Here is a 25,247-nt window from a genome sequence, read left to right on the forward strand (position 1 = left end):
ATCTCCTACATCCTCAGGTTAATCTAAAATCTTCATCCCATATGGTATTTCAGAGCTCCTATTAAACATCCCAGCTACCTAAGCCCATTTTGCCTCACCTGACCCTTCATGTTTCAGTGTCCGTATTAATGAGAGGTGCCAGCGAGGAACGGAGGATAATAAGAAATTGGCTTATCTTGTTGATATTAAGACTATTGCTATAGGTGAGTAAGACTCTCTCATAATTGTAGTAACAAAATAGATGTTTATAAAGCACTTCCATGTCACAGGGTTGTGTGCAGTGGAGAATCCAGGAATCTGAGAGGCATCCGGTCAATGTGTGACCTCATTCTTACAGGGGATATGTGAAATGTTTAAATCCATATGTCTATATCTAGAAGTCTAGATACAGATGCATTGGTATGTATAGGCCTGCCCATATAATTATTCACGTTCTCTAGGCATATATCTCAGGGCTGGAAAATTGTGAATTGTAGAAAAGAACCATTAGCAAATTTAAGAATTTTCCTGTTTAGACTTCATAGGATCACAGATTCTTAGAACTGGAAGGGGCCTTACTTTCTGTATAGTTTGTCATTAATAAGTAGTGATGACAAATTTTATGTGCATTTCACAAATGTTCACATTTATAAATTGTACTGTATATATTAATAGTTAATTTTTTATCATGGAATGTTTTAAGCATAGGAAAAAAGTATAAAGAATAGCATGGTATTCTCTAAAAAGTTTAGAGAATAACATATCCAGGTAGTGTAGGTATTAAGAACAGGGCTCTGGAGTCAAATCTCCCCACTTCTCTACTTACTACCTGTGTAATCTTAGGTAAATTACTTCACCTTTCTGTATCTCAATTTCATCTACAAAATGTACCTCATCTACAAAATGGGGATAAAAATAGGACCTACTTCATATGAAAAGCACTTAGACTAGTGCCTAGTATATAATAAGTGCTTAATAAATGTTAGCTGTTCATAATAATAATATTATTATTATTTGTGTACCCATACCCAGTTCTGTCAAATCCTCACATTTCATTATTTTTACCTTGGATCTTTTCTCTCTTCTCTATTGATGGACATTTGTTGGTTTTTCACTGATATAGTATTTCAGTTCTCTAAGGTTTATACCCAGCATGGAATTGCTGAATCATGAAAGAGGTACATCTTCAATTTCACTAAAATATTTCCAGATTGCTGTCTGAAGAGGTTGTACCAATTTACATTCCCACCAGCAGTCACAGTTCCACTTCCTCTCCAATGCTTGAAATTGCCTGGCTTCATTATTTGGCTCAATCTGATGTATATGAAAATATATTTCATTGTTTTAATTTTTTTGTTCATTTGTTTATTGGCCATTTGGATTTCTTCTGTGAATTGCCAGTTGATATCCATTGCCTATTTTTAAAATTAGGTTGTCTTTTCTTTATTTACGTGAAGGAGTTCTGTGTGTGTGTGTGTAGGCTTTGATGGTTATTTGCATTGCAGCTATTGTCTCAGCCTGTGGCTTGTCTTTTCTCTCCTTTTCAGCATTTCTTAGTATTTAGACATTTTTAAGTTTAATGTAGTCCATTTTATCACTTTTTTTTTTTACTGAAGTATAGTTAAATTTACAGTGTTGTATATCACTTTTTAATAAATAGTTTGTGGGTTTTGAGGTCTTATTTAAGAAATCCCTCCCTACTCCCTCCTGTATTTTGGCATTTAAAATTTTGATTTTTACCTGGAATTTATTTTTGTGCATAATGTGGGTAGGAATCTAATTTTATTTTTTTTCCATACGTTTAACCATTGCTCGAAAGTCCATTCTTCGCTCACTAGTATGTAATGTCATCTCTCATAAATCAGGTTTCCATATACATATGGGTCTGTTCTTAAGATATTTTTACATTTCATGAACTTTCTATTTCACATGAAGTTGCTGAGCTCAGAAATGTAAGTATCTATAATAGAAATAATAATACAGTCCAGTGGCTTAAGTTCTAAGTTCCAGTGGCTTAAGTTCTAAGTTCCAGTGGCCTAAGTTCTCTCAGCAGTAATGAGCTGTGAGATTTTGGACAAGTCACCTCTCTCTGTAGGTCTTATCTTCAATGTACATTGACAGAGTTCTTCTTTTAACCATTTTGGGTCATCGACCCCTTTGAGTATCTAATTAAAAGCATAGATCCTTTCCCAGAAAAATATCTACATGCATAATTTTGTGTGTAATTTCAGGGTGCTCACAGAAATAGGGTCCCTACAGCTCTAGCATTCTATGGTTGTACTTATAATCGGGGCATTAAAACATGGATTTATCATTTTGCTTTTTAATTAAAGGAAAATTCATTTTTAAGTTGGTCTTCCCAGTAGTGGACATCTGCTGGCATTTGGTCTTCAGCTTAAGCGTAGGTAACAAAAGCAGGCACATTGCTTGTTGATAATGTATATCAATAAGACCTGTGAATGGGCTTTGTTCAAGAGACTCCCTGAAAGCACCCTAGCCAACCCTGAGTGGTCTGTTCTAAACATGATTGTTTCTTATATTGCCTACGAAATTCAGACCAAACTAATATTCATCGTCTGCACTGACCAGCCTAACTTTAGTTAGAGGTTCCTCCTATTTTGTCTGTGTGCCTTCACCACTCTTTGTCCCTAAGTGTTCTTATATCACTGCCACTCAGATATGCAGGTAACTCCTTGGAGCACGTATGATCACCAGGGTCATTTCGTTCATCAGCTTTCTGTCACTGGTGTGTTTGCTCTAATTGTGGTTCATCATGAGAACAGAAGCCAGTTGCTCCATAGTTCTGACCTGCTCTGAGACAACTCCAAGAGTCCCAGAGAGGAATCACATTTCTTGATGAGTCTGGATCTTTTGAGTTAATAACTACAGAGTTAAACAAAACCTCTATAATTTTAGAAGAAATACAGCATCTTAGCAAAGTTATGTTGTACTGCCCATTTACATTCCTGAGTGACATTCTCTAGACTAATGCAACATTCTTAAAGCCAGACTTTCACAGGCCACCTCATGCCTTGTATGTGATTAACCCTGTTTCCTTTACTCTCTAGTGGACCTGATTGGTGGCTACAACATTGGCACCATCAGCCATGAGAACCGTGTGGATTGGCTGGAACTTAACGAGACTGGGCACAAGCTTCTCTTCAGGGACCGGAAACTTCGTGTGAGGAGGGTTGCTAAGGCCTTAGCCATAGACTGGTCCATAAAGGATGTGGTACTAACTGCCAGCAGGGACTGTGGGAGGCAGGATAGGACATAATTTCTTGGGGCTATGCCATTAGCATAGCAAAAGGCACAGAAGAATCAACATTCTTTGTATCTGCTATCACCACCCATCCCATTTTACCCTTCAGGAGACTGTGTCATGATGGCACCGAAGTCAAGAGAGGAATTTGGGAGTTGATGTCTCTCTTACTATTTACAAATCTGTGCCCTCATGAAACATCCTTACGCCTGCATTCCTCTTCCTCACGCCTAGCTGACCTTAACCCACACCTACTGCTCCAGTGCTCTTCAGCTACACTTATTGATGGCACTGAAGCTGGCTTGAGGACAGTCTCCCCCTAGCCCCTTATTGATTCTGATCTCAATATGGTACCACCAAAGAGTTCAACCTCAGGGGCAAAAGGGACTCTCTGGTGACTTTTTGTTTCATTTTCATTGTGATGCGAAAGCCATCACAAATTTCCAGACCATTTAATTTGACTGGTGCCCTTACTTTTGTAATCCAGGCTGGTAACTCTGGCCCAGAGTTATTCTAAGAATGAAAGTCTGGGACTTCCCTGGCAGTCCACTGGTTAAGACTCCGCACTTCCACTGCAGGGGGTGCAGGTTCGATCCCTGGTCAGGAACTAAGATCCCACACGCCTTTCAGCGCAGCCAAAAAAAGTCTGACCTTCACCTAACTTAAATTCCTAGGGTGTAGACCTTTGCTCTTTTGATCATCTCTTATTTGGCCAGAGTCAGAATATGTCAACTCAGCATAAACTTGAAGGGTTTATGGTTGAAGATGAGTAAGCTTTGAAATTCAGCATGTACGTGACTGGTGGGTTAGCTCACCACATTTCACCATTAGGAAAATTGTCAAGATGAGAAGACACCCATATCTCCTTTTAATTGTGCTATCTACTTCTTCCTCCTTCAGTTGCACCTATATGATATTGAAAGCTGCTCTAAGACAATGATCCTCAACTTCTGCTCCTACGTGCAATGGGTCCCAGGAAGTGATGTGCTGGTAGCTCAGAACCGAAACAACCTGTGTGTGTGGTACAACATTGAGGCACCTGAGAGAGTCACCATGTCCTCTATCAGGGTATGTTGACATCAGGGCACCTCAGCCATAGTGTTGAGCTGATTAATTAGAACCCTGAGTAGGCTCTGAAGTCTGCTTGGTTTCTCTGCCCACCACCCATAATCTCTTAGTGGAGTTGGCAGGTGACGCTTAGACTCCTTCCCACAGTGGACCAGTCCCCAGAGCCATACTTGTTCAGATTCCTGACATTATATTAGACCCTTGGAGTATGAGTCTCTATTATAGTGGGAATTCACCAAGTCATAACATGGAGTTCCCTTAGGCTGGAAGATCCCCAACAGGAGGAATAGTTCCATATCACCTCCTTGTGTGCTGATTCTCTGGTACAAAAGCCATTCATAGTTCCATTTTTTTAAGACTGCTGATCAGACCCTCTCTCCTATCCCATAACAACGTCATCACACACACAAATAATATTCCAAAATCCGGGAGGAGCCTATGCAAACAGAGAAAAGAGGCCCCTATGGTAGGCTAGGATGACTGGTGTGGGTGTGGGTAGAGCACTTGATACTTCCTTTTTCTTTCTATATCTCTTTTTTTCTCCTTTTTTGCCTCATTTTAGACTGATTAAGATTGAGTTTTTGTGGGGGGGTTGGGGGGTTGTCCTTTTCTAAATACTCTTTTTTTAACTTTTTTTGGTTTGAAGATTATACATCCTATTTCTATAGCAGTTACCCTTAAAAGTTCACCATGTATTTAAATTAACAAAGTCTAAAGTTAATCAGCATCTAACCGCCCCCCCCTGCACTGCAAGCAATACAAGGACCCTAAAAGATTAAATGGGATTACCTCCCCTTTGCCACTGTTGTCTAGTATTTTGGTTCCCTTCTGTTATCCCCAAAGTTAGAAATTATTATTTTATACACACAGAATTTGTATAGATTTACCGTCATAGTGCCAGTTTCTCTGTTCAACTTTTCCTTTTTCATTGCTGATCTTCTCTCTGGAGTTACTTTTCTTCCTCTTCTTGAAGAATATCATTTAGAAGTTTCTTTTTTTTTTCTTTTTGAATTTTATTTTATTTTTTATACAGCAGTTTCTTATTAGTCATCCATTTTATACATATTAGTGTATACATGTCAATCCCAATCTCGCAATTCATCACACACACACACCCCACTTTTCCCCCTTGGTGTCCATACGTTTGTTCTCTACATCTGTGTCTCTATTTCTGCCCTGAAAACCGGTTCATCTGTGCCAGTTTTCTAGGTTCCACATATATGCGTTAATATACAATATTTGTTTTTTCTCTTTCTGACTTACTTCACTCTGTATGACAGTCTCTAGATCCATCCACGTCCCTACAAATGACCCAGTTTCGTTCCTTTTTATGGCTAATATTCCATTGTATATATATACCACATCTTCTTTAATCCATTCGTAAGTCGATGGGCGTTTAGGTTGCTTCCATGACCTGGCTATTGTAAATAGTGCTGCAATGAACCCTGGGGTGCATGTGTCTTTTTCCATTATAGTTTTCTCTGGGTATATGCCCAGTAGTGGGATTGCTGGATCATATGGTAATTCTGTTTTTAGTTTTCTAAGGAACCTCCATACTGTTCTCCATAGTGGCTGTACCAATTTACATTTGCACCAACAGTGCAAGAGGGTTCCCTTTTCTCCACACCCTCTCTAGCATTTGTTGTTTGTAGATTTTCTGATGATGCCCATTCTAACCAGTGTGAGGTAATACCTCATTGTAGTTTTGATTTGCATTTCTCTAATAATTAGTGATGTTGAGCAGCTTTTCATGCGCTTTTTGGCCATCTGTATGTCTTCTTTGGAGAAATGTCTATTTAGGTCTCTGCCCATTTTTGGATTGGGTTGTTTGTTTTTTTAATATTGAGCTGCATGAGCTGTTTATATATTTTGGAGATTAATCCTTTGTCCGTTGATTCATTTGCAAATATTTTCTCCCATTCTGAGGGTTGTCTTTTCGTCTTGTTTGTAGTTTCATTTGCTGTGCAAAAGCTTTTAAGTTTCATTAGGTCCCATTTGTTTATTTTTTGTTTTTATTTCCATTACTCTAGGAGATGTATCATAAAAGATCTTGCTGTGATTTATGTCAAAGAGTGTTCTTCCTATGTTTTCTTCTAAGAGTTTTATAGTGTCCAATCTTACATTTAGGTCTCTAATCCATTTTCAGTTTATTTTTGTGTATGGTGTTAGGGAGTGTTTTAATTTCATTCTTTTACATGTAGCTGTCCAGTTTTCCCAGCATCACTTATTGAAGAGACTGTCTTTTCTCCATTGTATATCCTTGCCTCCTTTGTCATAGATTAGTTGACCATAGGTGCATGGGTTTATCTCTGGGCTTTCTATCCTGTTCCATTGATCTATATTTCTGTTTTTGTGCCAGTATCATATTGTCTTGATTACTGTAGCTTTGTAGTATAGTCTGAAGTTAGGGAGTCTGATTACTCCAGCTCTGTTTTTTTCCCTCAAGACTGCTTTGGCTATTCGGGGTCTTCTGTGTCTCCATACAAATTTTAAGATTTTTTTGTTCTAGTTCTGTAAAAAATACCACTGGTAATTTGATAGGGATTGCATTGAATCTGTAGATTGCTTTGGGTAGTATAGTCATTTTCACAATATTGATTCTTCCAATCAAAGGACATGATATACCTCTCCATCTGTTTGTGTCATCTTTGATTTCTTTCATCAGTGTCTTATAGTTTTCTGAGTACAGGTTTTTTACCTCCTTAGGTAGGTTTATTCCTAGGTATTTTATTCTTTTTGTTGCAGTGGTGAATGGGATTGTTTCCTTAATTTCTCTTTCTGATCTTTCGTTGATAGTGTACAGGAATGCAAGAAATTTATGTGCATTAATTTTGTATCCTGCAACTTTACCAAATTCATTGATTAGCTCTAGTAGTTTTCTGGTGGCATCTTTAGGATTCTCTATGTACTGTATCATGTCATCTGCAAACAGTGACAGTTTTACTTCTTCTTTTCCAATTTGCATTCCTTTTATTTCTTTTTCTTCTCTGATTGCCGTGGCTAGGACTTCCAAAACTATGTTGAATAATACTGGTGAGAGTGGACATCCTTGTCGCGTTCCTGATCTTAGAGGAAATGCTTTCAGTTTTTCACCATTGAGAATGATGTTTGCTGTGGGTTTGTCATATATGGCCTTTATTATGTTGAGGTAGGTTCCCTCTATGCCCACTTTCTGGAGAGTTTTTATCATAAATGGGTGTTGAATTTTGTCAAAAGCTTTTTCTGAATCTACTGAGATGATCATATGGTTTTTATTCTTCAATTTGTTAATATGGTGTATCACATTGATTGATTTGCATATATTGAAGACTCCTTGCATCCCTGGGATAAATCCCACTTGATCATGGTGTATGATCATTTTAATGTGTTGTTGAATTCTGTTTGCAAGTATTTTGTTGAGGATTTTTGCATCTATATTCATCAGTGATATTGGTCTGTAATTTTCTTTTTTTGTAGTATCTTTGTCTGGTTTTGGTATCAGGGTGATGGTGGCCTCATAGAATGAGTTTGGGAGTGTTCCTTCCTCTGCAATTTTTTGGGAGAGTTTGAGAAGGGTGGGTGTTAGCTCTTCTCTAAATGTTTGATAGAATTCACCTGTGAACCCATCTGGTCCTGGACTTTTGTTTGTTGGAAGATTTTTAATCACAGTTTCAATTTCATTACTTGTGATTGGTCTGTTCATATTTTCTATTTCTTCCTGGTTTAGTCTTGTAAGGTTATACCTTTCTAAGAATTTGTCCATTTCTTCCAGGTTGTCCATTTTATTGACATAGAGTTGCTTGTAGTAGTCTCTTAAGATGCTTTGTACTTCTGCAGTGTCTGTTGTAACTTCTCCTTTTTTCACTTCAATTTTATTGATTTGAGTCCTCTCCCTCTTTTTCTAGATGAGTCTGGCTAAAGGTTTATCAATTTTGTTTACCTTCTTAAAGAACCAGCTTTTAGTTTTATTGATCTTTGCTATTGTTTTCTTGGTTTCTATTTCATTTATTTCTGCTCTGATCTTTATGATTTCTTCCCTTCTACTAACTTTGGTTTTGTTTGTTCTTTCTCTAGTTCCTTTAGATGTAAGGTTAGATTGTTTATTTGAGATTTTTCTTGTTTCTTGAGGTAGGCTTGTATTGCTATAAACTTCTCCTCTTAGAACTCCTTTTGCTGCATCCCATAGGTTTTGGATCATCATGTTTTCATTGTAATTTGTCTCTAGGTATTTTTTTATTTTCTCTGATTTCTTCAGTGATCTCTTGGTTATTTAGTAACGTATTGATTAGCCTTCATGTGTTTGTGCTTTTTACTTCTTTTTCCCTGTAATTGATTTCTAATCTCATAGCGTTGTGGTCAGAAAAGATGCTTGATATGATTTCAGTTTTCTTAAATATACTGAGGCTTGATTTGTGACCCAAGATGTGATCTATCCTGGAGAATGTTCCTTGTGCACTTGAGAAGAAAGTGTAATCTGTTTTTGGATGGAATGTCCTATAAATATCAATTAAATCTATCTGGTCTATTGTGTCATTTAAAACTTTTGTTTCCTTATTAATTTTCTGTCTGGATGATCTGTCCATTGGTGTAAGTGAGCTGTTAAAGTCCCCCACTGTTACTGTGTTACTGTTGATTTCCTCTTTTATAGCTGTTAGTTGCCTTATGTATTGAGGTGCTCCTATGTTGGGTGCATTTATATTTATAATTGTTATATCTTCTTCTTGGATTGATCCCTTGGTCATTATGTAGTGTCCTTCCTTGTCTCTTGTAACATTCTTTATTTTAAAGTCTATTTTATCTGATATGAGTATTGCTACTCCAGCTTTCTTTTGATTTCCATTTGCATGGAATATCTTTTTCCATCCCCTCACTTTCAGTCTATATGTGTCCCTAGGTCTGAAGTGTGGGTCTCTTATAGACAGCATATATATGAGTTTTGTTTTTGTATCCATTCAGCCAGTCTGTTTCTTTTGGTTGGAGCATTTAATCCATTCACATTTAAGGTAGTATCGATATGTATGTTCCTATTACCATTTTCTGAATTGTTATGGGTTTGTTTTTGTAGGTCCTTTTCTTCTCTTGTGTTTGCCACTTAGAGAAGTTCCTTTAGCATTTGTTGTAGAGCTGGTTTGATGGTGCTGAATTCTCTTAGCTTTTGCTTGTCTGTAAAGCTTTTGATTTCTCCATCGAATCTGAATGAGTTCCTTGCTGGGTAGAGTAACCTTGGATGTAGGTTCTTCCCTTTCATCACTTTAAATATATCGTGCCACTCCCTTCTGGCTTGTAGAGTTTCTGCTGAGAAATCAGCTGTTAACCTTATGGGAGTTGCCTTGTATGTTATTTGTCATTTTTCCCTTGTTGCTTTCAATAATTTTTCTTTGTCTTTAATTTTTGTCAATTTGATTAGTATGTGTCTCGGCATGTTTCTCCTGGGGTTTAATCTGCCTGGGACTCTCTGCACTTCCTGGACTTGGGTGGCTATTTCCTTTCCCATGTTAGGGAAGTTTTCGACTATAATCTCTTCAAATATTTTCTCGGGTCCTTTCTGTCTCTTTTCTCTTTCTGGGACCCCTATAATGCGAATGTTGTTGCATTTAATGTTATCCCAGAAGTCTCTTAGGCTGTCTTCATTTCTTTTCATTCTTTTTTTCTTTATTCTGTTCTGTGGCAGTGAATTCCACCATTCTGTCTTCCAGATCACTTATCCATTCTTCTGCCTCAGTTATTCTGCTATTGATTCCTTCTAGTGTATTTTTCATTTCAGTTATTGTATTCATCTCTGTTTGTTCTTTAATTCTTCTAGGTCTTTGTTAAACATTTCTTTCATCTTCTCGATCTTTGCCTCCATTCTTTTTCTGAGGTCCTGGATCATCTTCACTATCATTATTCTGAATTCTTTTTCTGGAAGGTTGCCTATCTCCACTTCATTTAGTTGTTTTTCTGGGGTTTTATCTTGTTCCTTCATCTGGTACAAAGTCCTCTGACTTTTCATTCTGTCTATATTTCTGTGAATGTGGTTTTTAGTTTCCTGCGGAATTGTAGTTCTTCTTGCTTCTACTGTCTGCCCTCTGGTGGATGAGGCTATCCTACAAGTTTCTTTAGTGAAAGTCTTTTTTTTTTTTTTTTTTTGCGGTACGTGGGCCTCTCCCGCTGCGGAGCACAGGCTCCGGACGCGCAGGGCTCAGCGGCCATGGCTCACGGGCCCAGCCGCTCCGCGGCCTGTGGGATCTTCCCGGACCAGGGCACGAGCCCGTGTCCCCTGCATCGGCAGGCGGACTGTCAACCACTGTGCCACCAGGAAAGCCCTAGTGAAAGTCTTTTGATGATAAACGTTCAGGTTTTGATTATCTGAAAATGTTTTTATTTAGAGCTTTGCTCTTGAAAGATACTTGGACTCAGTACTGAATTCTAGATTTTTATTTGACTGTGTTGGGTCTTCGTTGCTGCGCATGGGCTTTCTCTAGTTGCAGTGAGTGGGGGCTACTCTTCGTTGCAGTGCACGGGCCTCTCATTGCAGTGGCTTCTCTTTGTTGCGGAGCATGGGCTCTAGTCGCGTGGGCTGCAGTAGTTGTGGTGCTTGGGCTTCAGTAGTTGTGGCACGTGGACTTCAGTAGTTGTGGCACACGGGCTCAGTAGCTGTGGCTCACGGGCTCTAGAGCGCAGACTCAGGAGTTGTGGCACGCAGGCTCAGTAGTTGTGGCGCACGGGCTTAGTTGCTCCGCGGCATGTGAAATCTTCCCAGACCAGGGCTTGAACCCGTGTCCCCTGCATTGGCAGGCGGATTCTTAACCCCTGCACCACCAGGAAGTCCCCCCTGTTCTAGATTGACAGTTATTTTTTCTTTGCCTTTTGCAAATATTGTCCCATTGATTGACTTCTTTTGTTCTGACAAGATTATTAATAGCCCTTTCTATGTAGGTGATCTGTCTTTTCTCTCTGGTTGCTTTTAAAATCTTTTTTTAGGCATGTTGAAATTTTACCACAGTGTGTCTAGCTATAAATTTCTTTTTATTTATCCTACTTGGTATATATTGTGCTACCTGTAATTGTGAGTACACATATTTCTATCAGTCTTGGAAATTTCCCAACCATAATCTCTTTAAACATTGCTTCTTCTATCATATTCTCCAGTCTCTCCATCGAAACTCTAATTAGATGTATGTTAGATTTCTTGTTCTGTCTTCTGTACCTTTTTAACCTGTCTTTCATATTTCCTTTCTCCTTCTCACTCCATGCTACATTCTGGATAATTTCTTCAGATACATCTTTTAGTTCATTAATTCATTTTCATCATTGTCTAATCTGCTATTTAAACCATCTATTGAGTTTTTTACTTCAAAAATTAAATTTTTCATAAGGTTTTATTTGGTTCTTTCTCCAACGTGACTGACCATTTTTGATAGTCTCTTGTCCCTTGCTTAATTTTTCATTTCACCTTTTAGGTCTTTAAACATCTCACACATAATTATTTTATATATCATAACTGTCTTTTTTCATAACTATTGTTTTTGATATCTGAGACCCATGGAGGTCTAAAACAGTTATTTATAGGTATTGTTTACTCATTTAACTTTTTGGTTAACTGTTAACTTATATTTTGGTAGTTTTTTATTGTGAGCTCATGTTACATTGAATGTAATCTTTTGGAATCCTGAGGGCCTCAAATAGGCATGTTTTCCTCCAGAGATGATTTTGTGTTTGCCTCTGCAGGAATCAGGCATATTAATGACCTGTACCCCTTTGGTTCCCTTTACTGAAGAGAGGATCCCCATTATTCTCCTAATACTGTGTTTGCCTTCAGGGCAACTGTATGCTTCCTACTTGCTCACCTTCCATTTTTTCCTGCTCATGTTTTTTCGGTTTTAGCTTACTGACCTCTTTCTCTCTTGCTTTCTTTTTGTGGGGACGGGGGGAGGGAGTAGGAAGCATTCCTAGTGGTTTCTTCAGTTGAACCCAGCAATACATTAAGAAGTATGTTCAAGTTGAATTTTAACAGGAGGGCCTTTAAGAATACCGAGAAATAGTACTGCTGGCAGTACTGCTGGCCGTAGCAGAAGTGGATGTCACACTTTCTCAACTTATCCCTAGCCATTAGTGCCATCATAGCTATGAGTGTACTTTAACCCAAGGATATTACCATAGATAGGGAATTTTTATCTGCCTGAGAGAAACTAAATGTTAGAAAAACAGGGGCCACTGTAATTCCCTCAGTGTACGAGCAGTAGGGTTGAATGAGGGTGGGTCTTTTCTGCAGTTGAGTCAGTGGAAATGCTAACTTGGAATTCTGGTGGGATGGGGGTGTTGAATTTTTACAGGGTGATGTTGTAGGTCTGGAGCGGGGCGGGGGAAAGACCGAGGTGATGGTGACTGAAGGTGTGACTACAGTTGCCTACACACTGGATGAGGGCCTTATTGAGTTTGGAACAGCTATTGATGACGGCAACTACACCAGGTGAGGGGCTAGACTGGTAACCAGCAAGGTGGTGGGAAATTCTGGTTCTGAGGGCCTGGGATGGGTAGTAAAACTGACCACGTCTAAAAAGAACGTGGTGTCCTGGGAGGAGATTAGACAAAGAGGACAAACAATTGCCTGCCCCCCTCCTCTCCTGTCCCATCGCTAGTATTCCTCGGTGTCTTCCTGACCCTGGACTCATTCCTTGTGCTTTGCTTCCTTCCCTCTCCAGGGCAGCAGCCTTCTTGGAGACTCTGGAAATGACCCCAGAAACAGAGGCAATGTGGAAAACCTTGAGTAAGCTGTCACTGGAAGCAAGGCAGCTACACATTGCTGAGAGGTGAGTTGGGCTGTAGAACCAAGGTGCCAGGCAGCTAGGAGGGAGGGATGGCCATGCAGGTATCTTCCCCGTGGGCTGCTCCTCCCCAGTGTTAAGGCAGCACTTCCCTTCCCATGCCAACAGATGTCATAGAACCCGTCTGTGGTACAGTTATTCCAAACATCCTCCCATCCTAGATTATGAGTATGTCTTTTATTTATTTTTTTCTAAATTTTTATTGGACTATAGTTGCTTTACAATGTTGTGTTAGTTTCTTGCTGTACAGCAAAGTGAATCAGTCATATATATATATATATACTCTTTTAGATTTCTTTCCCATTTTGGAAAACCACAGAACATTGAGTAGAGTTCCCTGTGTTATGCAGTAAGTTCTCATTAGTTATCTATTTTATACATAGTAGTGTATATATGTCAGTCCCAATCTCCCAGTTCATCCCACCCTTCCTTCCCCACTTGGTAGTCATAAGTTTGTTCTCTACATCTGTGACTCTATTTCTGCTTTGCAAGTAATTTCATCTCTACCATTTTTCTAGATTCCACATATAAGCAATATTGTACGATATTTGTTTTTCTGAGTTACTTCACATAAGGGTGTGTCTTTTATTGTTGTCATTCCCCAATCTTGTAACTAGGTGCCCCTTCAAAGTTTTTAACACTCATACCCTACAATCCACGTGTTGATCTGTATATTCCAGGTGTTGTATAGGAGTGTAATTTATAGGACAAACATGGGACTCCAGACTCTCTGATTTCAAATCTTGGCTCCATTTACCAGCTGTGTAACTTGAAAGAGGTTAACTTAACCTTCCCAAGCCTTGGTTTCTCCATTTGCTCTATGAAATGGGGATGATAACAGAATTTACCTTGCAGGATGGTAAAGATAAATGGCAGTGGTAGTGGAGAGCAAATGAGAGGACCTGTGCGAAGAGCACAGGTTGGAAGTGCTCTTTAAAGGTCAGCTGCTGCTATTTTGCCGAGGAATCATCCTTGGTCCCTTTTTTCCCATCCCCTCACAGCTAGACTCTCAGCAAGTCCTAAGGACACTGATCCAGGGTCTTCAAAACATATCCTGAAAATTAATGCACAGAAATCTCTTGCATTCCTATACGCTAACAGTGAAAAATCAGAAAGAGAAATTAAGGAAACACTCCCATTTACCACTGCAACAAAAAGAATAAAATGCCTAGGAATAAACCTGCCTAAGGAGACGAAAGACTTGTATGCAGAAAACTGTAAGACACTGATGAAAGAAATCAAAGAGTATACAAACAGATGGAGAGATATACCATGTTCTTGAATTGGAAGAATCAACATTGTGAAAATGACTATACTACCCAGAGCAATCTACAGATTCAATATAATCCGTATCAAACTACCAATCGCATTTTTCACAGAGCTAGAACAAAAAAATTTACAGTTTGTATGGAAACACAAAAGACCCCAAATAGCCAAAGCAACCTTCAGAAAGAAAAACAGAGCTGGAGAAATCAGGCTCCCTGACCTCAGACTATACTACAAAGTTACAGTAATCAAGACAGTATGGTACTGGCACAAAAACAGAAATATAGATCAGTGGAACAGGATAGAAAGCCCAGAGATAAACCCACACACAAATGGTCACCTTATCTTTGACAAAGGAGGCAAGAATATACAGTGGAGAAAAGACAGTCTCTTCAATAAGTGGTGCTGGGAAAACTTCACAGCTACATGTAAAAGAATGAAATCAGAACACTTCCTAACACCATACACAAAAATAAACTCAAGATAGATTAAAGACCTAAATGTAAGGCCAGACACTATAAAACTCTTAGAGGAAAACTTAGGCAGAACACTCTATGACATAAATCACAGCAAGATCCTTTTTGACCCACCTCCTAGAGAAATGGAAATAAAAACAAAAATAAACAAATGGGACCTAATGAAACTTAAAAGCTTTTGCACAGCAGAGGAAACCGTAAACAAGACAAAAAGACAACCCTCACAATGGGAGAAAATATTTGTGAACAAAGCAACTGACAAAGGATTAATCTCCAAGATATACAAGCAGCTCATGCAGCTCAATATCAAAAAAACAAACAACCCCATCCAAAAATGGTGGAAGTCCTAAGTAGACATTTCTCCAAGGCAGACATACAGATTGCCAACAAACACATGAAAAGATGCTGAACATCACTAATCATTAGAGAAATACAAATCAAAACCACAATGAGGTATCACCTCACACCAGTCAGAATGGCTATCATCAAAAAATCTAGAAACAATAAATGCTGGAGAAGGTGTGGAGAAAAGGGAACCCTCCTGCACTGTTGGTGGGAATCTAAATTGATACAGTCACTGTGGAGAACAGTATGGAGGTTCCTTAAAAAACTAAAAATAGAACTACCCTATGACCCAGCAATCCCACTACTGGGCATATACCCTGAGAAAACCATAATTCAAAAAGAGTCATGTACCACAATGTTCATTGCAGCTCTATTTACAATAGCCAGGACATGGAAGCAACCTAAATATCCATCAACAGATGAATGGATAAAGAAGATGTGGCACATATATACAATGGAATATTACTCAGCCACAAAAAGGAATGAAACTGAGTTACCTGTAATGAGGTGGATGGACATAGAGTCTGTCATACAGAGTGAAGTAAGTCAGAAAGAGAAAAACAAACACCATATGCTAACGCACATATTTGGAATCTAAAAAAAACAATACTGATGAACCTAGTGGCAGGGCAGGAATAAAGGCGCAGAGAATGGACTTGAGGACCCAGGGGTGGGGGAAGGGGAAGCTGGGACAAAGTGAGAGAATAGCATAGACATAGATACACTACTAAATGTAAAATGGATGGCTAGTGGGAAGCCACAGCATAGCACAGGGAGATCAGCTTGATGCTTTGTGACTACCTAGAGGCTTGGGATAGTGAGGGTGGGAGGGAGGCTCAAAAGGGAGGGGATATGGGGATATATGTATACATATAGCTGATTCACTTTGTTGTACAGAAAAAAGTAACAGAGCATTGTAAAGCAATTATACTCCAATAAAGATTAAAAAAAAGAAAATGCTAACAGATACAAGTATTTTGTACATGTGTACATGCATATATATATATGAACACAAAGTCAAATTCTATATGTAAAAAATAAAAAGTGATCCATGTGATTGTAAAAAAAAAAAAAGCATCCTGAATCTCTTATTTGTTCACGTCTACTGTGTCCACCCTGGAATAGACCACCACCATCTACATGCTGTGTTGCAAAGCCTCTTAATTAGTCTCACTGATACGGTTCTTACACCCCTATGATCCATTCACCCCATAGCAGCTGAGATAAGTTTTTAAAAACATAAATTAGATTGTATCATTTTCTTGCTCAGAACCTTCCAGTAACTTACTATTGTACTTTGTATAAAACCCAAACTCTTTGCATGTCCTAAGGCCCCACAAGATTTGGCCTCTGCTTTCTTCTCATATCGGGTACTTGCCCATTAGTCTCCAGCCGCACTGGCATCCTTTTGTCCCTTTGAGCGTGCCAAGCTCACTCCTGCCTTAGGGCCTTTACACTAGCTTTTCTCTCTGCCTGGAATAATTTTTCTCCATCTTGTCATGATTGGCTCTTTCTTGTATTAAGGTCTCAGCTCAGATGTCAGCTCCCCAAACAGGTCTTCTCTGGCTACCAACTTAAGGAGTCCCCTTAGTTTTATTTTCCATTCTTTCAAATAATCTTTGTTTATTTGTTTACTAATTGTTTCCACTAGAAAGTAAGTTCCCTAAGAGCTGGGCCCTCATCTGTCTTATCCCTTTTGTGTCCCCAGTGGCAAGAACAGTTTCTGGCATATAATAGATGCTCAGTATATCTACTGAACCAATGAATTAATGATTCTATTATAATATTACTGTTATTGCTTCCATACTATAGGTGCTTTTCTGCTTTGGGCCATGTAGCAAAAGCTCGATTCCTACGTGAGACCAATGAGATTGCAGATCAAGTGTCTCGGGAATATGCAAGTATTCTCCTGATTCGTTCAGTCTTTCAAGCTGAGATTTCTCCTGGTACTTAGCCCCACGACTCTTAGCTTTCCAGCCATGGCTAACTTCCTCTACCCTGCCCCCCACACCTCTACCTTCAAGTTAGACCATTTTGGAATTGCTTGCCAAACCTCGAGCCTCTAAGCCCCATGAAGGTTTTCAGCTTCCTAAGCCTTTTAGCCTCCATGTCTCTCTGGCCACACAGACAGAATGGCTCCTGTGGCACCAACAGAATAAGCAGAACCTCCTTTTTCCCCACAGGGTGGAGAAGGAACAGACTTTTATCAGGTCCGAGCACGTCTAGCCATGCTGGAGAAGAACTACAAGCTGGCCGAAATGATCTTCTTAGAACAGGTAACAGGAACAGAAGAACTGGATGGAAGAGGGGATCAGAGAGGGAAAAGTAGAGAGGCAAACTCAGGAGGAATGAGCACTGGTCAGCTGGGCTACCAAAGGTCTGGGGAGAACTTTCAGAAAGGTCTATACAGTTCATTTCACTCCTCCATAATTCCCTCCTCTGTGTTAGTTCTTACAATTACTTCTTTCTTTCATAAAAAGTCTGCTGTCTCCCCATATACTCCAGAGCCTGTCTCTGCAATTCTTGTGCGTGGAGGTAGATCCAGATTTTGTGAGGCCAAAGCTTATACAATTTGAGGAGCCCTCTTTAAGAAAAGTTGCTTTGGAAAAAAAAATAATAATAAAAATAAAAAAGAAGAAAAGTTGCTTTGGAAGGAACCTGTGCAAATAAGGTGCCCTGAAGCTTAAGTTTCTTTTAGTTTCATACTAAATTCACCTCTGCTTGTGTATACATAAAGGATGAGGCTTTCAGTCCACACAGGCTGGCATCTTAGCTGGGCTGAGGAGAGCTTGCTGATTTCTGATTCTCGTATCTTCCTGGTGTCCCTCTTTCCTCTACCCGGGTTCCCCTAGAACGCTGTTGAGGAGGCCATGGACATGTACCAGGAGCTACATCGTTGGGATGAATGTATCGCTGTGGCTGAGGCCAAGGTACCAGTTCTGTCTTCCCCACAGTTGTTCAGAACTCACTCCCACCAATATCAGAAACCTCCTCTTGTCAAGGAGACTGTAGGAACTGCAACAGGGCGGGGGCCGGGACCTGATATGGTGAGGAGTTAGGACATTGGTGACTGGGAGGGTTTCTGTTGTTACAGTGGGATTGGAGAAGCCTGGGAAGCAGCAGGGCAGGAGGTATGTGACTCCTGGTCTTCTCTGTTGCGTGTCCAGGGACACCCAGCCCTAGAGAAGCTGCGCCAGGGTTACTACCAGTGGCTGATGGACACACAGCAAGAGGAGCGAGCAGGCGAACTTAAGGAGAGCCAAGGGGACGGGCTAGCAGCCATCAGGCTCTACCTCAAAGCTGGGCTCCCCGCCAAAGCTGCTCGGCTGGTGCTGACCCGAGAGGAACTGCTGGCCACCACAGAGCTGGTAGAGCACATCACTGCAGCCCTTATCAAGAGCGAACTGTATGAAAGGGTATGGCTGGCTTCCTATTCCTGTCCCTTACCCCCAGGGCTCAGTGCCCTTTTCCTACCCAGAGGGGTCTTGGAGCGCATAGCCCTCCCTGACTGGTGGCTGATTCGCCTCCTTTGGGGGCTGATACTTGACTTTTGTGTAGTAAGGGTATCTTTGTAGTAATATGGAATGTGTTAACAGGCAGGTGATCTCTTTGAGAAGATTCGAAATCCACAGCGGGCCCTGGAGTGCTACTGTAAAGGCAACGCATTCATGAAAGGTACTAGCCACCCACAGCCCATCCCTCAGTGTTGTGGACTGCGGCCCAAACAGTCCCCCACACCTGTTCTGTGCCTCTGCTCACGCTGACTGTCTTCAGTGCTCCTCCGTCCCTCCACTTCTCACCTGTATTCCACGCCTCATTTCTCTATCTCACTTTTCCTGAAGTCTGAGCTGAGTGCCCTCTCTGTCTCTGGCAGCGGTGGAGCTGGCTCGATTGGCATTCCCAGTGGAGGTGGTGAGACTAGAGGAGGCGTGGGGGGACCACTTGGTGCAGCAGAAGCAGCTTGATGCGGCCATTAATCACTACATTGAAGCCAGGTGTGGTGGTCTGGGGGTGCAAAGGACATTTGGGCATGAGATGAGAGGTGATGGGGAAAGTAAGGGTGCCAGGGCCTTACTAAAATAAGAGAGATCTCAAAATGTAGGTTGGAGTATGCTTGAGGTTTCCCTTCACCTCCATCTATTTTCCTCTTTCCTCATACATATTTACACCTTTCCCAACTATGCCAGGTGCTCCATTAAGGCAATCGAGGCTGCCCTGGGTGCCCGCCAGTGGAAGAAGGCAATTTATATATTAGATCTACAGGACCAGAACACTGCGTCCAAATACTATCCTCATGTGGCCCAACACTATGCGTCTCTGCAGGAGTATGAGGTGAGGGAGAGCCCCTTTCTGCAGCCTAAAGCAATGCAGGACAGGAGGAGGAGGAGGGAACCCAGAGCAAGAAGTGTTCCAAATCCTTCTTTCTGGGACCCAACAATGTCACCACCCTGAATGGGAAGAAAGAGGTTTACTTCCCCCATTTCATTCTAACATAACGTAGACCCCTCTCCCAGACATATAAAGCAAGTCTCTAGCGCTCTTCCTGTGCAAGCATGAGTGATGCTTCATGGATAACTCCAACATTAGCAGGTGCAAACTAGTATATACAGGACGGATAAACAGCAAGGTCCTACTGTGTAGCATAGGGAACTATATTCAATATCCTGTGATAAACCATAATGGAAAAGAATATGAAAAATAATATATATATACACGTATAACTGAATCACTTTGCTGTACAGCAGAAATTAACACAACATTGTAAATCAACCATACTTCAATAAAATTTTTTTAAAATTAAAATTTTAAAAAAAGAATAGGGACTTCCCTGGTGGCGCAGTGGTTAAGAATCCACCTGCCAATGCAGGGGACACGGGTTCGATCCCTGGTCTGGGAAGATCCCACATGCCATGGAGCAACTAAGCCTGTGCACCACAACTACTGAGCCTGCACTCTAGAGCCCACGAGCCACAACTACTGAAGCCCCCGCACCTAGAGCCCATGCTCTGCAACAAAAAAAGCCACCGCAATGAGAAGCCCGCACACAGCAATGAAGACCTAACACAGCCAAAAATAAATTAATTAATTAAAAAAAAAAAGAATAACTCCAACATAGTTACAGTATAGAATTGCCTTGCATTGCAGAAACATGAGGCCCTCTTAAACTCCCACTGTATTGTCCTCATATTGTTTCAGGCTGGTCTTTTTTCAAAACAGTAGAAAGTCTGAAACACCTGTAGTCGTCTTGTCTTCTCTGTGACTATAGGATGATGGTATCCCAGGCTCTGCTCCATCCCAACTGAGGTTTGTTCTTTCCTCCTACAGGCTGCTTTCACTCTGATGCTCTGACCTTTTGCCTCTGCCTGTCTCAACCACAGATTGCTGAGGAGCTCTACACTAAGGGAGACCGGACAAAAGATGCCATAGACATGTACACCCAGGCTGGCCGCTGGGAGCAAGCCCACAAGGTAGGGAATGGGTGGAGTTCATGAGAAGAGAATTCCACCTTTGTGGTTATGTTGCCACTTTCCTTAGTCTCTGATATCCCCACTTCGCTGGGTTCCCTGAAAGCTGAGGAAGAGTACCAAAATACAGTCTGGGTAACTTTGATCCCTAGCCATGGGGAAAGGCAAGGATGAAGAGAGGCCCTTGTTCCCCAACCTGCGATTCTGAACACAGCAGATGGGCCTGGGGGCTAGGGAATCTGAAATACCTCTGCTGAAGCTCTAGCCACACTGGTAACCATTCTCGCTTCTGCTCCCAGAGCCCAGTGGGTACAGTAGGAGTAATGTAGTGGGAACAAGTGCCCCCAGCACAGGGTATCTCTGACCCTCCTGCCTTAGCAGATTGTAATTCTTACTCTGCTCATTATGGACTTGGGATTCCCTGAACTGACTAGGAGAGTGACACTAACCAAACGCCTGTGGTTGTTGGGAAGGTTCAGAGTTCCTGAGAAAACAGGCTCCCTTGAAGCCCCACTTCCCTGTGCGCTCTGCATTTCCCTCTGCTTCCCTTGGGAATTGGTGCCTGAAGCTACCCATGCTCTGTGTGTCCGCACAGCTGGCAATGAAGTGCATGAGACCAGAAGATGTGTCGGTGCTGTACATCACCCAGGCTCAGGAGATGGAGAAGCAGGGCAAGTACCGCGAGGCTGAAAGGTGAGCCGTGGCCCCAGGGGAGGTGTAGCAGGAGATGGGGCTTCAGGGCTAGAGGGAGGGATGGGGTCTGCAGATACGTGCCCTCTGCCCAGAAGGCAGTGACAGAATCCCTTAGGAACGACTCTAGCAGCAGGAATCTGGGTCTAGGAGGCCGCAGGTATATCTCCTATCCCCAGGCTATATGTGACAGTGGAAGAGCCTGATCTTGCCATCACCATGTTCAAAAAGCACAAGTTATATGATGATATGATCCGCCTAGTAGGGAAGCACCACCCAGATCTCCTCAGCGACACACACCTACATCTGGGCAAGGTGAGCCCTCCTCCTGCCCCTGCCCATCTCTCCCCCAAACAGGCTCCATCTCCCCCTCTCTCCATCCTGATCCACCTCTCCCCAGGAGCTGGAGGCTGAAGGCCGACTACAGGAGGCTGAATATCACTACCTCGAGGCCCAGGAGTGGAAGGCAACAGTGAATATGTACCGGTCCAATGGGCTTTGGGAAGAGGCCTACCGGGTAAGGAGTTCTTACCCTTACTGGATAAGGATGTACAGGGTTCATCCATCCCTCTTTCCCACTCTCAAGTAACTGTCTAATTCTAAACTGGTCATGGGTGTCTTTGAAAAAAGTCCACACCTACGCACAAAATTTCACATACAATTTTAATGGTTTGTGAACGACCTGAAATCCATCCTGGGACCCTAATCAGGTTAATAGACCCTGAAACTTAGCCCTCTTCCTACTGTTCTAGGAGAGGCACCTGATCTTTTTCCAAGCTGAGGTCAGGTCAGAGATGAGAAGGGAGCAGCCATGTACCCCTGTATTGGAGGATTGCCAAGTGGCTTTGCTTTTCAGGTGGCCAAGGCTCACGGAGGAGCTAATGCCCACAAACACGTGGCCTATCTGTGGGCAAAGAGCCTGGGAGGTGAGGCTGCAGTTAGACTGCTCAGTAAGCTGGGACTCCTGGAAGCTGCTCTTGACCATGCTGCTGACAACTGGTGAGGCCCCAAGCCTTCTCTCTGCTGGCCCCATTCCAGACAGAGCCTCTATATAGAGAAAGGAAATTGATGTATAACTGAAAAGCATTTCTAGAGGCTGAAGCAAGAGTGAAGAAATGTGGTCAGGAGAGATCCTTGGACGAACCTGATAGAGAGGCAAGAATGAATTAGTAACTCTGCTCCTGTTCCCCAGGAGGCTCAGAATGGTGTTTAATCTTTGGCTGTTCTAAGGAGAAAGGTGGAAAGAGAACAGCTTTTAAAGCTAAAATGCACTAAGCCAGTAACTTACTTCTGAGTAACGGAAGTGTGATTCCATTAAATGCAAAATGAGCTTTTCTTTCTTTTTTTAAATTAAGTTAAATTAAATTATTAATTTTTTGAAGTGTAGTTGATTTATAATATTAGTTTCAGGTGTCCAACATGGTGATTCAATATTTTTATGAGTTATACTCTATTTAAAGTTATTATATTGGCTATATTCCCTGTGCTGTATAGCGTATTCTTGTAGCTTATTTACTTTATACATAGTAGTCTGTACCTCTTAATCTCCTAGCCCTGTCTTGACCTTCCTCCCTTTCCTCTCGCCCCTGGTAACCACTAGTTTGTTCTCTATATCTGTGAGTCTGTTTCTGTTTTGTTATATTCATTTGTTTGTTTTGTTTTTTTAGATTTCACATATAAGTGACAACATACAGTATTTGTCTTTCTCTGTCTGACTTATTTCACTAAGCATAATACCCTCCAGGTCCATCCGTGTTGTTGGAAATGGCAAAATCTCATTTTTTATGGTTGAGTAGTATTCCATTGTATGTATGTACCACATCTTCCTTATTCATTTATCTGTTGATGGACACTTAGGTTGCTTCCATATCTTGGCTGTTGTAAATAGTGCTGCTATGAACATTGGGGTGCATGTATCTTTTCTAATTAGTGTTTTCTTCAGATATATACCCAGGAGTGGAATTGTTGGATCATATGGTAGTTCTGTTTTTCAGTTTTTTGAGGAACCTCCATACTCTTTTCCCTATTGGCTGCACCAAATTCCATTTCCACCAACAGTGCACAAGGGTTCTGTTTTCTTCACATCCTCACCCACATTTGCTATTTGTAGACCTTTTTCGATGATAGACATTCTTACAGGTGCGAGTTGTTATCTCATTATGGTTTTGACTTGCATTTCTCTGATGATTAGATGATTAGAGCATCTTTTCATGTTGACCATCTGTGTATCCTCTTTTGAAAAACGTCTATTCAGGTCTTCTGCCCAAAGTGAGCTTTTCTTAAGTAAATGTTAAGAACACCAGTAGTAATCCTGCATTGAGTCAGACTGCTATGGATAGTTTTACTTGTTTTGGGAAGATTATTTTTCTGCTAGTGTAGACGTGGCTCAGGAGGAGGTGGTCAGAGCACCAGGAGTCCTTCCTCCCTGTCAGTGCTGTGCTCTCTGTGCTTCTCTATCATTTCATATTGATTGTCTTTCTTAATCTGTGCCTTTTCCTCCCCTCAATCCTTGCCCTCTGTTTTTCTTTTCCCCTTATAAAAGGAAGTATAGAGTGAGCAAACCTTATCTGCACCTTCCATTTCAGCTCCTTTGAATTTGCTTTTGAACTCTCTCGGCTGGCCCTCAAGCACAAAACCCCTGAGATTCATCTCAGATACGCTATGTACCTGGAGGATGAGGTATGGATGTGATTGTTCTCCATTGCTTTTGACTCTGACCACAGAGCCCTCCTTCCCATCCCCTAGCCCACTGCTGCCAGGCATTCAAACCACCTGTCTCATGGCTGCCTGTGATGCCAATCTCTGCCTCATCATGTATGGCTGCCTTTCTCTCCATCTAGGGAAAATTTGAAGAGGCTGAAGCTGAATTCATCAGGGCTGGTAAGCCCAAGGAAGCAGTCCTCATGTGAGTTACCCCATAAATTCCTTAATCCTGTCCTCCCAGACTCAGCCCCAGGATCTTTCATTGTCATCTTCACCTTCATCTAAACCTAGTACCAATAAATCTTATACCCCCTCAGTGACATGGCTTTTTGCCTCTCATCGTGGAGGCCTCATTCCTATACTCAGCCTCCTCTCTGTCCTCATCTGGGAGCAGGTTTGTCCATAACCAGGATTGGGAGGCAGCTCAGCGTGTGGCCGAGGCCCACGACCCTGACAGTGTTGCTGAGGTGCTCGTGGGGCAGGCCCGGGGGGCCTTGGAGGAGAAAGACTTCCAGAAAGCAGAAGGGCTGCTGCTTCAGGCCCAGAGACCAGGCCTGGCCCTCAATTACTATAAGGTGGGTCAGCAGATTCAGGGCCATGAGGGCAGGGTGAGAGGATGTGAGAGCCCACAGAGCACTACACTGAGCCCTGGTACTGAGAATGATACAGGAGGTTAACACTGGGGAGGGGGAAGGAGACAAAGAGGAAGGGGAAGAGAAGTCCAAGGACCTAGCGATCAGTGGGCCATGGCACCTAAGTGGCACTGGAAAGCTGTCATGCCTGCCGCTAACCGTCCTGATACCTGGAAATCTGAGCAGGAGGCTGGACTATGGAGTGATGCCCTGCGGATCTGCAAGGACTACGTGCCTGGCCAGCTGGAGGCACTGCAGGAGGAGTATGAGCGGGAAGCTACCAAGAAGGGGGCCAGGTATGAAGCCAGGGGACCCGGAAATGTCGGCAGGGCTGGGGGTGGATGGTCAGAAAGTGTGCACAGAATCGGCCACGCTGCCCCTCCCCATTCCTGGTCACGAGCACACTCGTCCGCACAGGGGCATGGAGGGACTGGTGGAGCAAGCGCGACAGTGGGAGCAGGCTGGAGAATACAGCCGTGCAGTCGACTGTTACCTCAAAGTGCGGGATGCAGGAAGCAGCAGCCTGGTGGAGAAGTGCTGGATGAAGGTGAGGCTGCCACACCTGCCTGGCCCTA

General features: G+C 41.9%; 1 protein-coding gene across 3 annotated transcripts in view; it reads left to right on the forward strand.

Annotated features, from left to right (window-relative positions):
* The window catches only part of IFT172 (intraflagellar transport 172), a 41,451-nt gene that overhangs the window by 9,489 nt on the left and 6,715 nt on the right, over window positions 1-25,247 (forward strand). For all 3 annotated transcript variants that reach the window (XM_029231853.1, XM_029231854.1, XM_029231855.1), the window contains 22 exons: window positions 118-203; window positions 3,048-3,160; window positions 4,142-4,309; window positions 12,604-12,740; window positions 12,973-13,080; window positions 16,995-17,079; window positions 17,366-17,458; window positions 18,035-18,112; window positions 18,350-18,598; window positions 18,779-18,857; window positions 19,057-19,177; window positions 19,370-19,514; window positions 20,561-20,650; window positions 21,243-21,340; window positions 21,517-21,652; window positions 21,738-21,854; window positions 22,194-22,336; window positions 23,923-24,016; window positions 24,178-24,242; window positions 24,435-24,615; window positions 24,859-24,968; window positions 25,090-25,219. In XM_029231853.1, coding sequence (XP_029087686.1) covers window positions 118-203; window positions 3,048-3,160; window positions 4,142-4,309; window positions 12,604-12,740; window positions 12,973-13,080; window positions 16,995-17,079; window positions 17,366-17,458; window positions 18,035-18,112; window positions 18,350-18,598; window positions 18,779-18,857; window positions 19,057-19,177; window positions 19,370-19,514; window positions 20,561-20,650; window positions 21,243-21,340; window positions 21,517-21,652; window positions 21,738-21,854; window positions 22,194-22,336; window positions 23,923-24,016; window positions 24,178-24,242; window positions 24,435-24,615; window positions 24,859-24,968; window positions 25,090-25,219 — 2,626 coding nt within the window. The remainder of the gene's footprint in view (window positions 1-117; window positions 204-3,047; window positions 3,161-4,141; window positions 4,310-12,603; window positions 12,741-12,972; window positions 13,081-16,994; window positions 17,080-17,365; window positions 17,459-18,034; window positions 18,113-18,349; window positions 18,599-18,778; window positions 18,858-19,056; window positions 19,178-19,369; window positions 19,515-20,560; window positions 20,651-21,242; window positions 21,341-21,516; window positions 21,653-21,737; window positions 21,855-22,193; window positions 22,337-23,922; window positions 24,017-24,177; window positions 24,243-24,434; window positions 24,616-24,858; window positions 24,969-25,089; window positions 25,220-25,247) is intronic.

This window comes from Monodon monoceros, unplaced genomic scaffold, assembly GCF_005190385.1.
Source record: "Monodon monoceros isolate NGI ecotype Baffin Bay Population unplaced genomic scaffold, NGI_Narwhal_1 Super_Scaffold_19, whole genome shotgun sequence".
NCBI lineage: Eukaryota > Metazoa > Chordata > Mammalia > Artiodactyla > Monodontidae > Monodon > Monodon monoceros.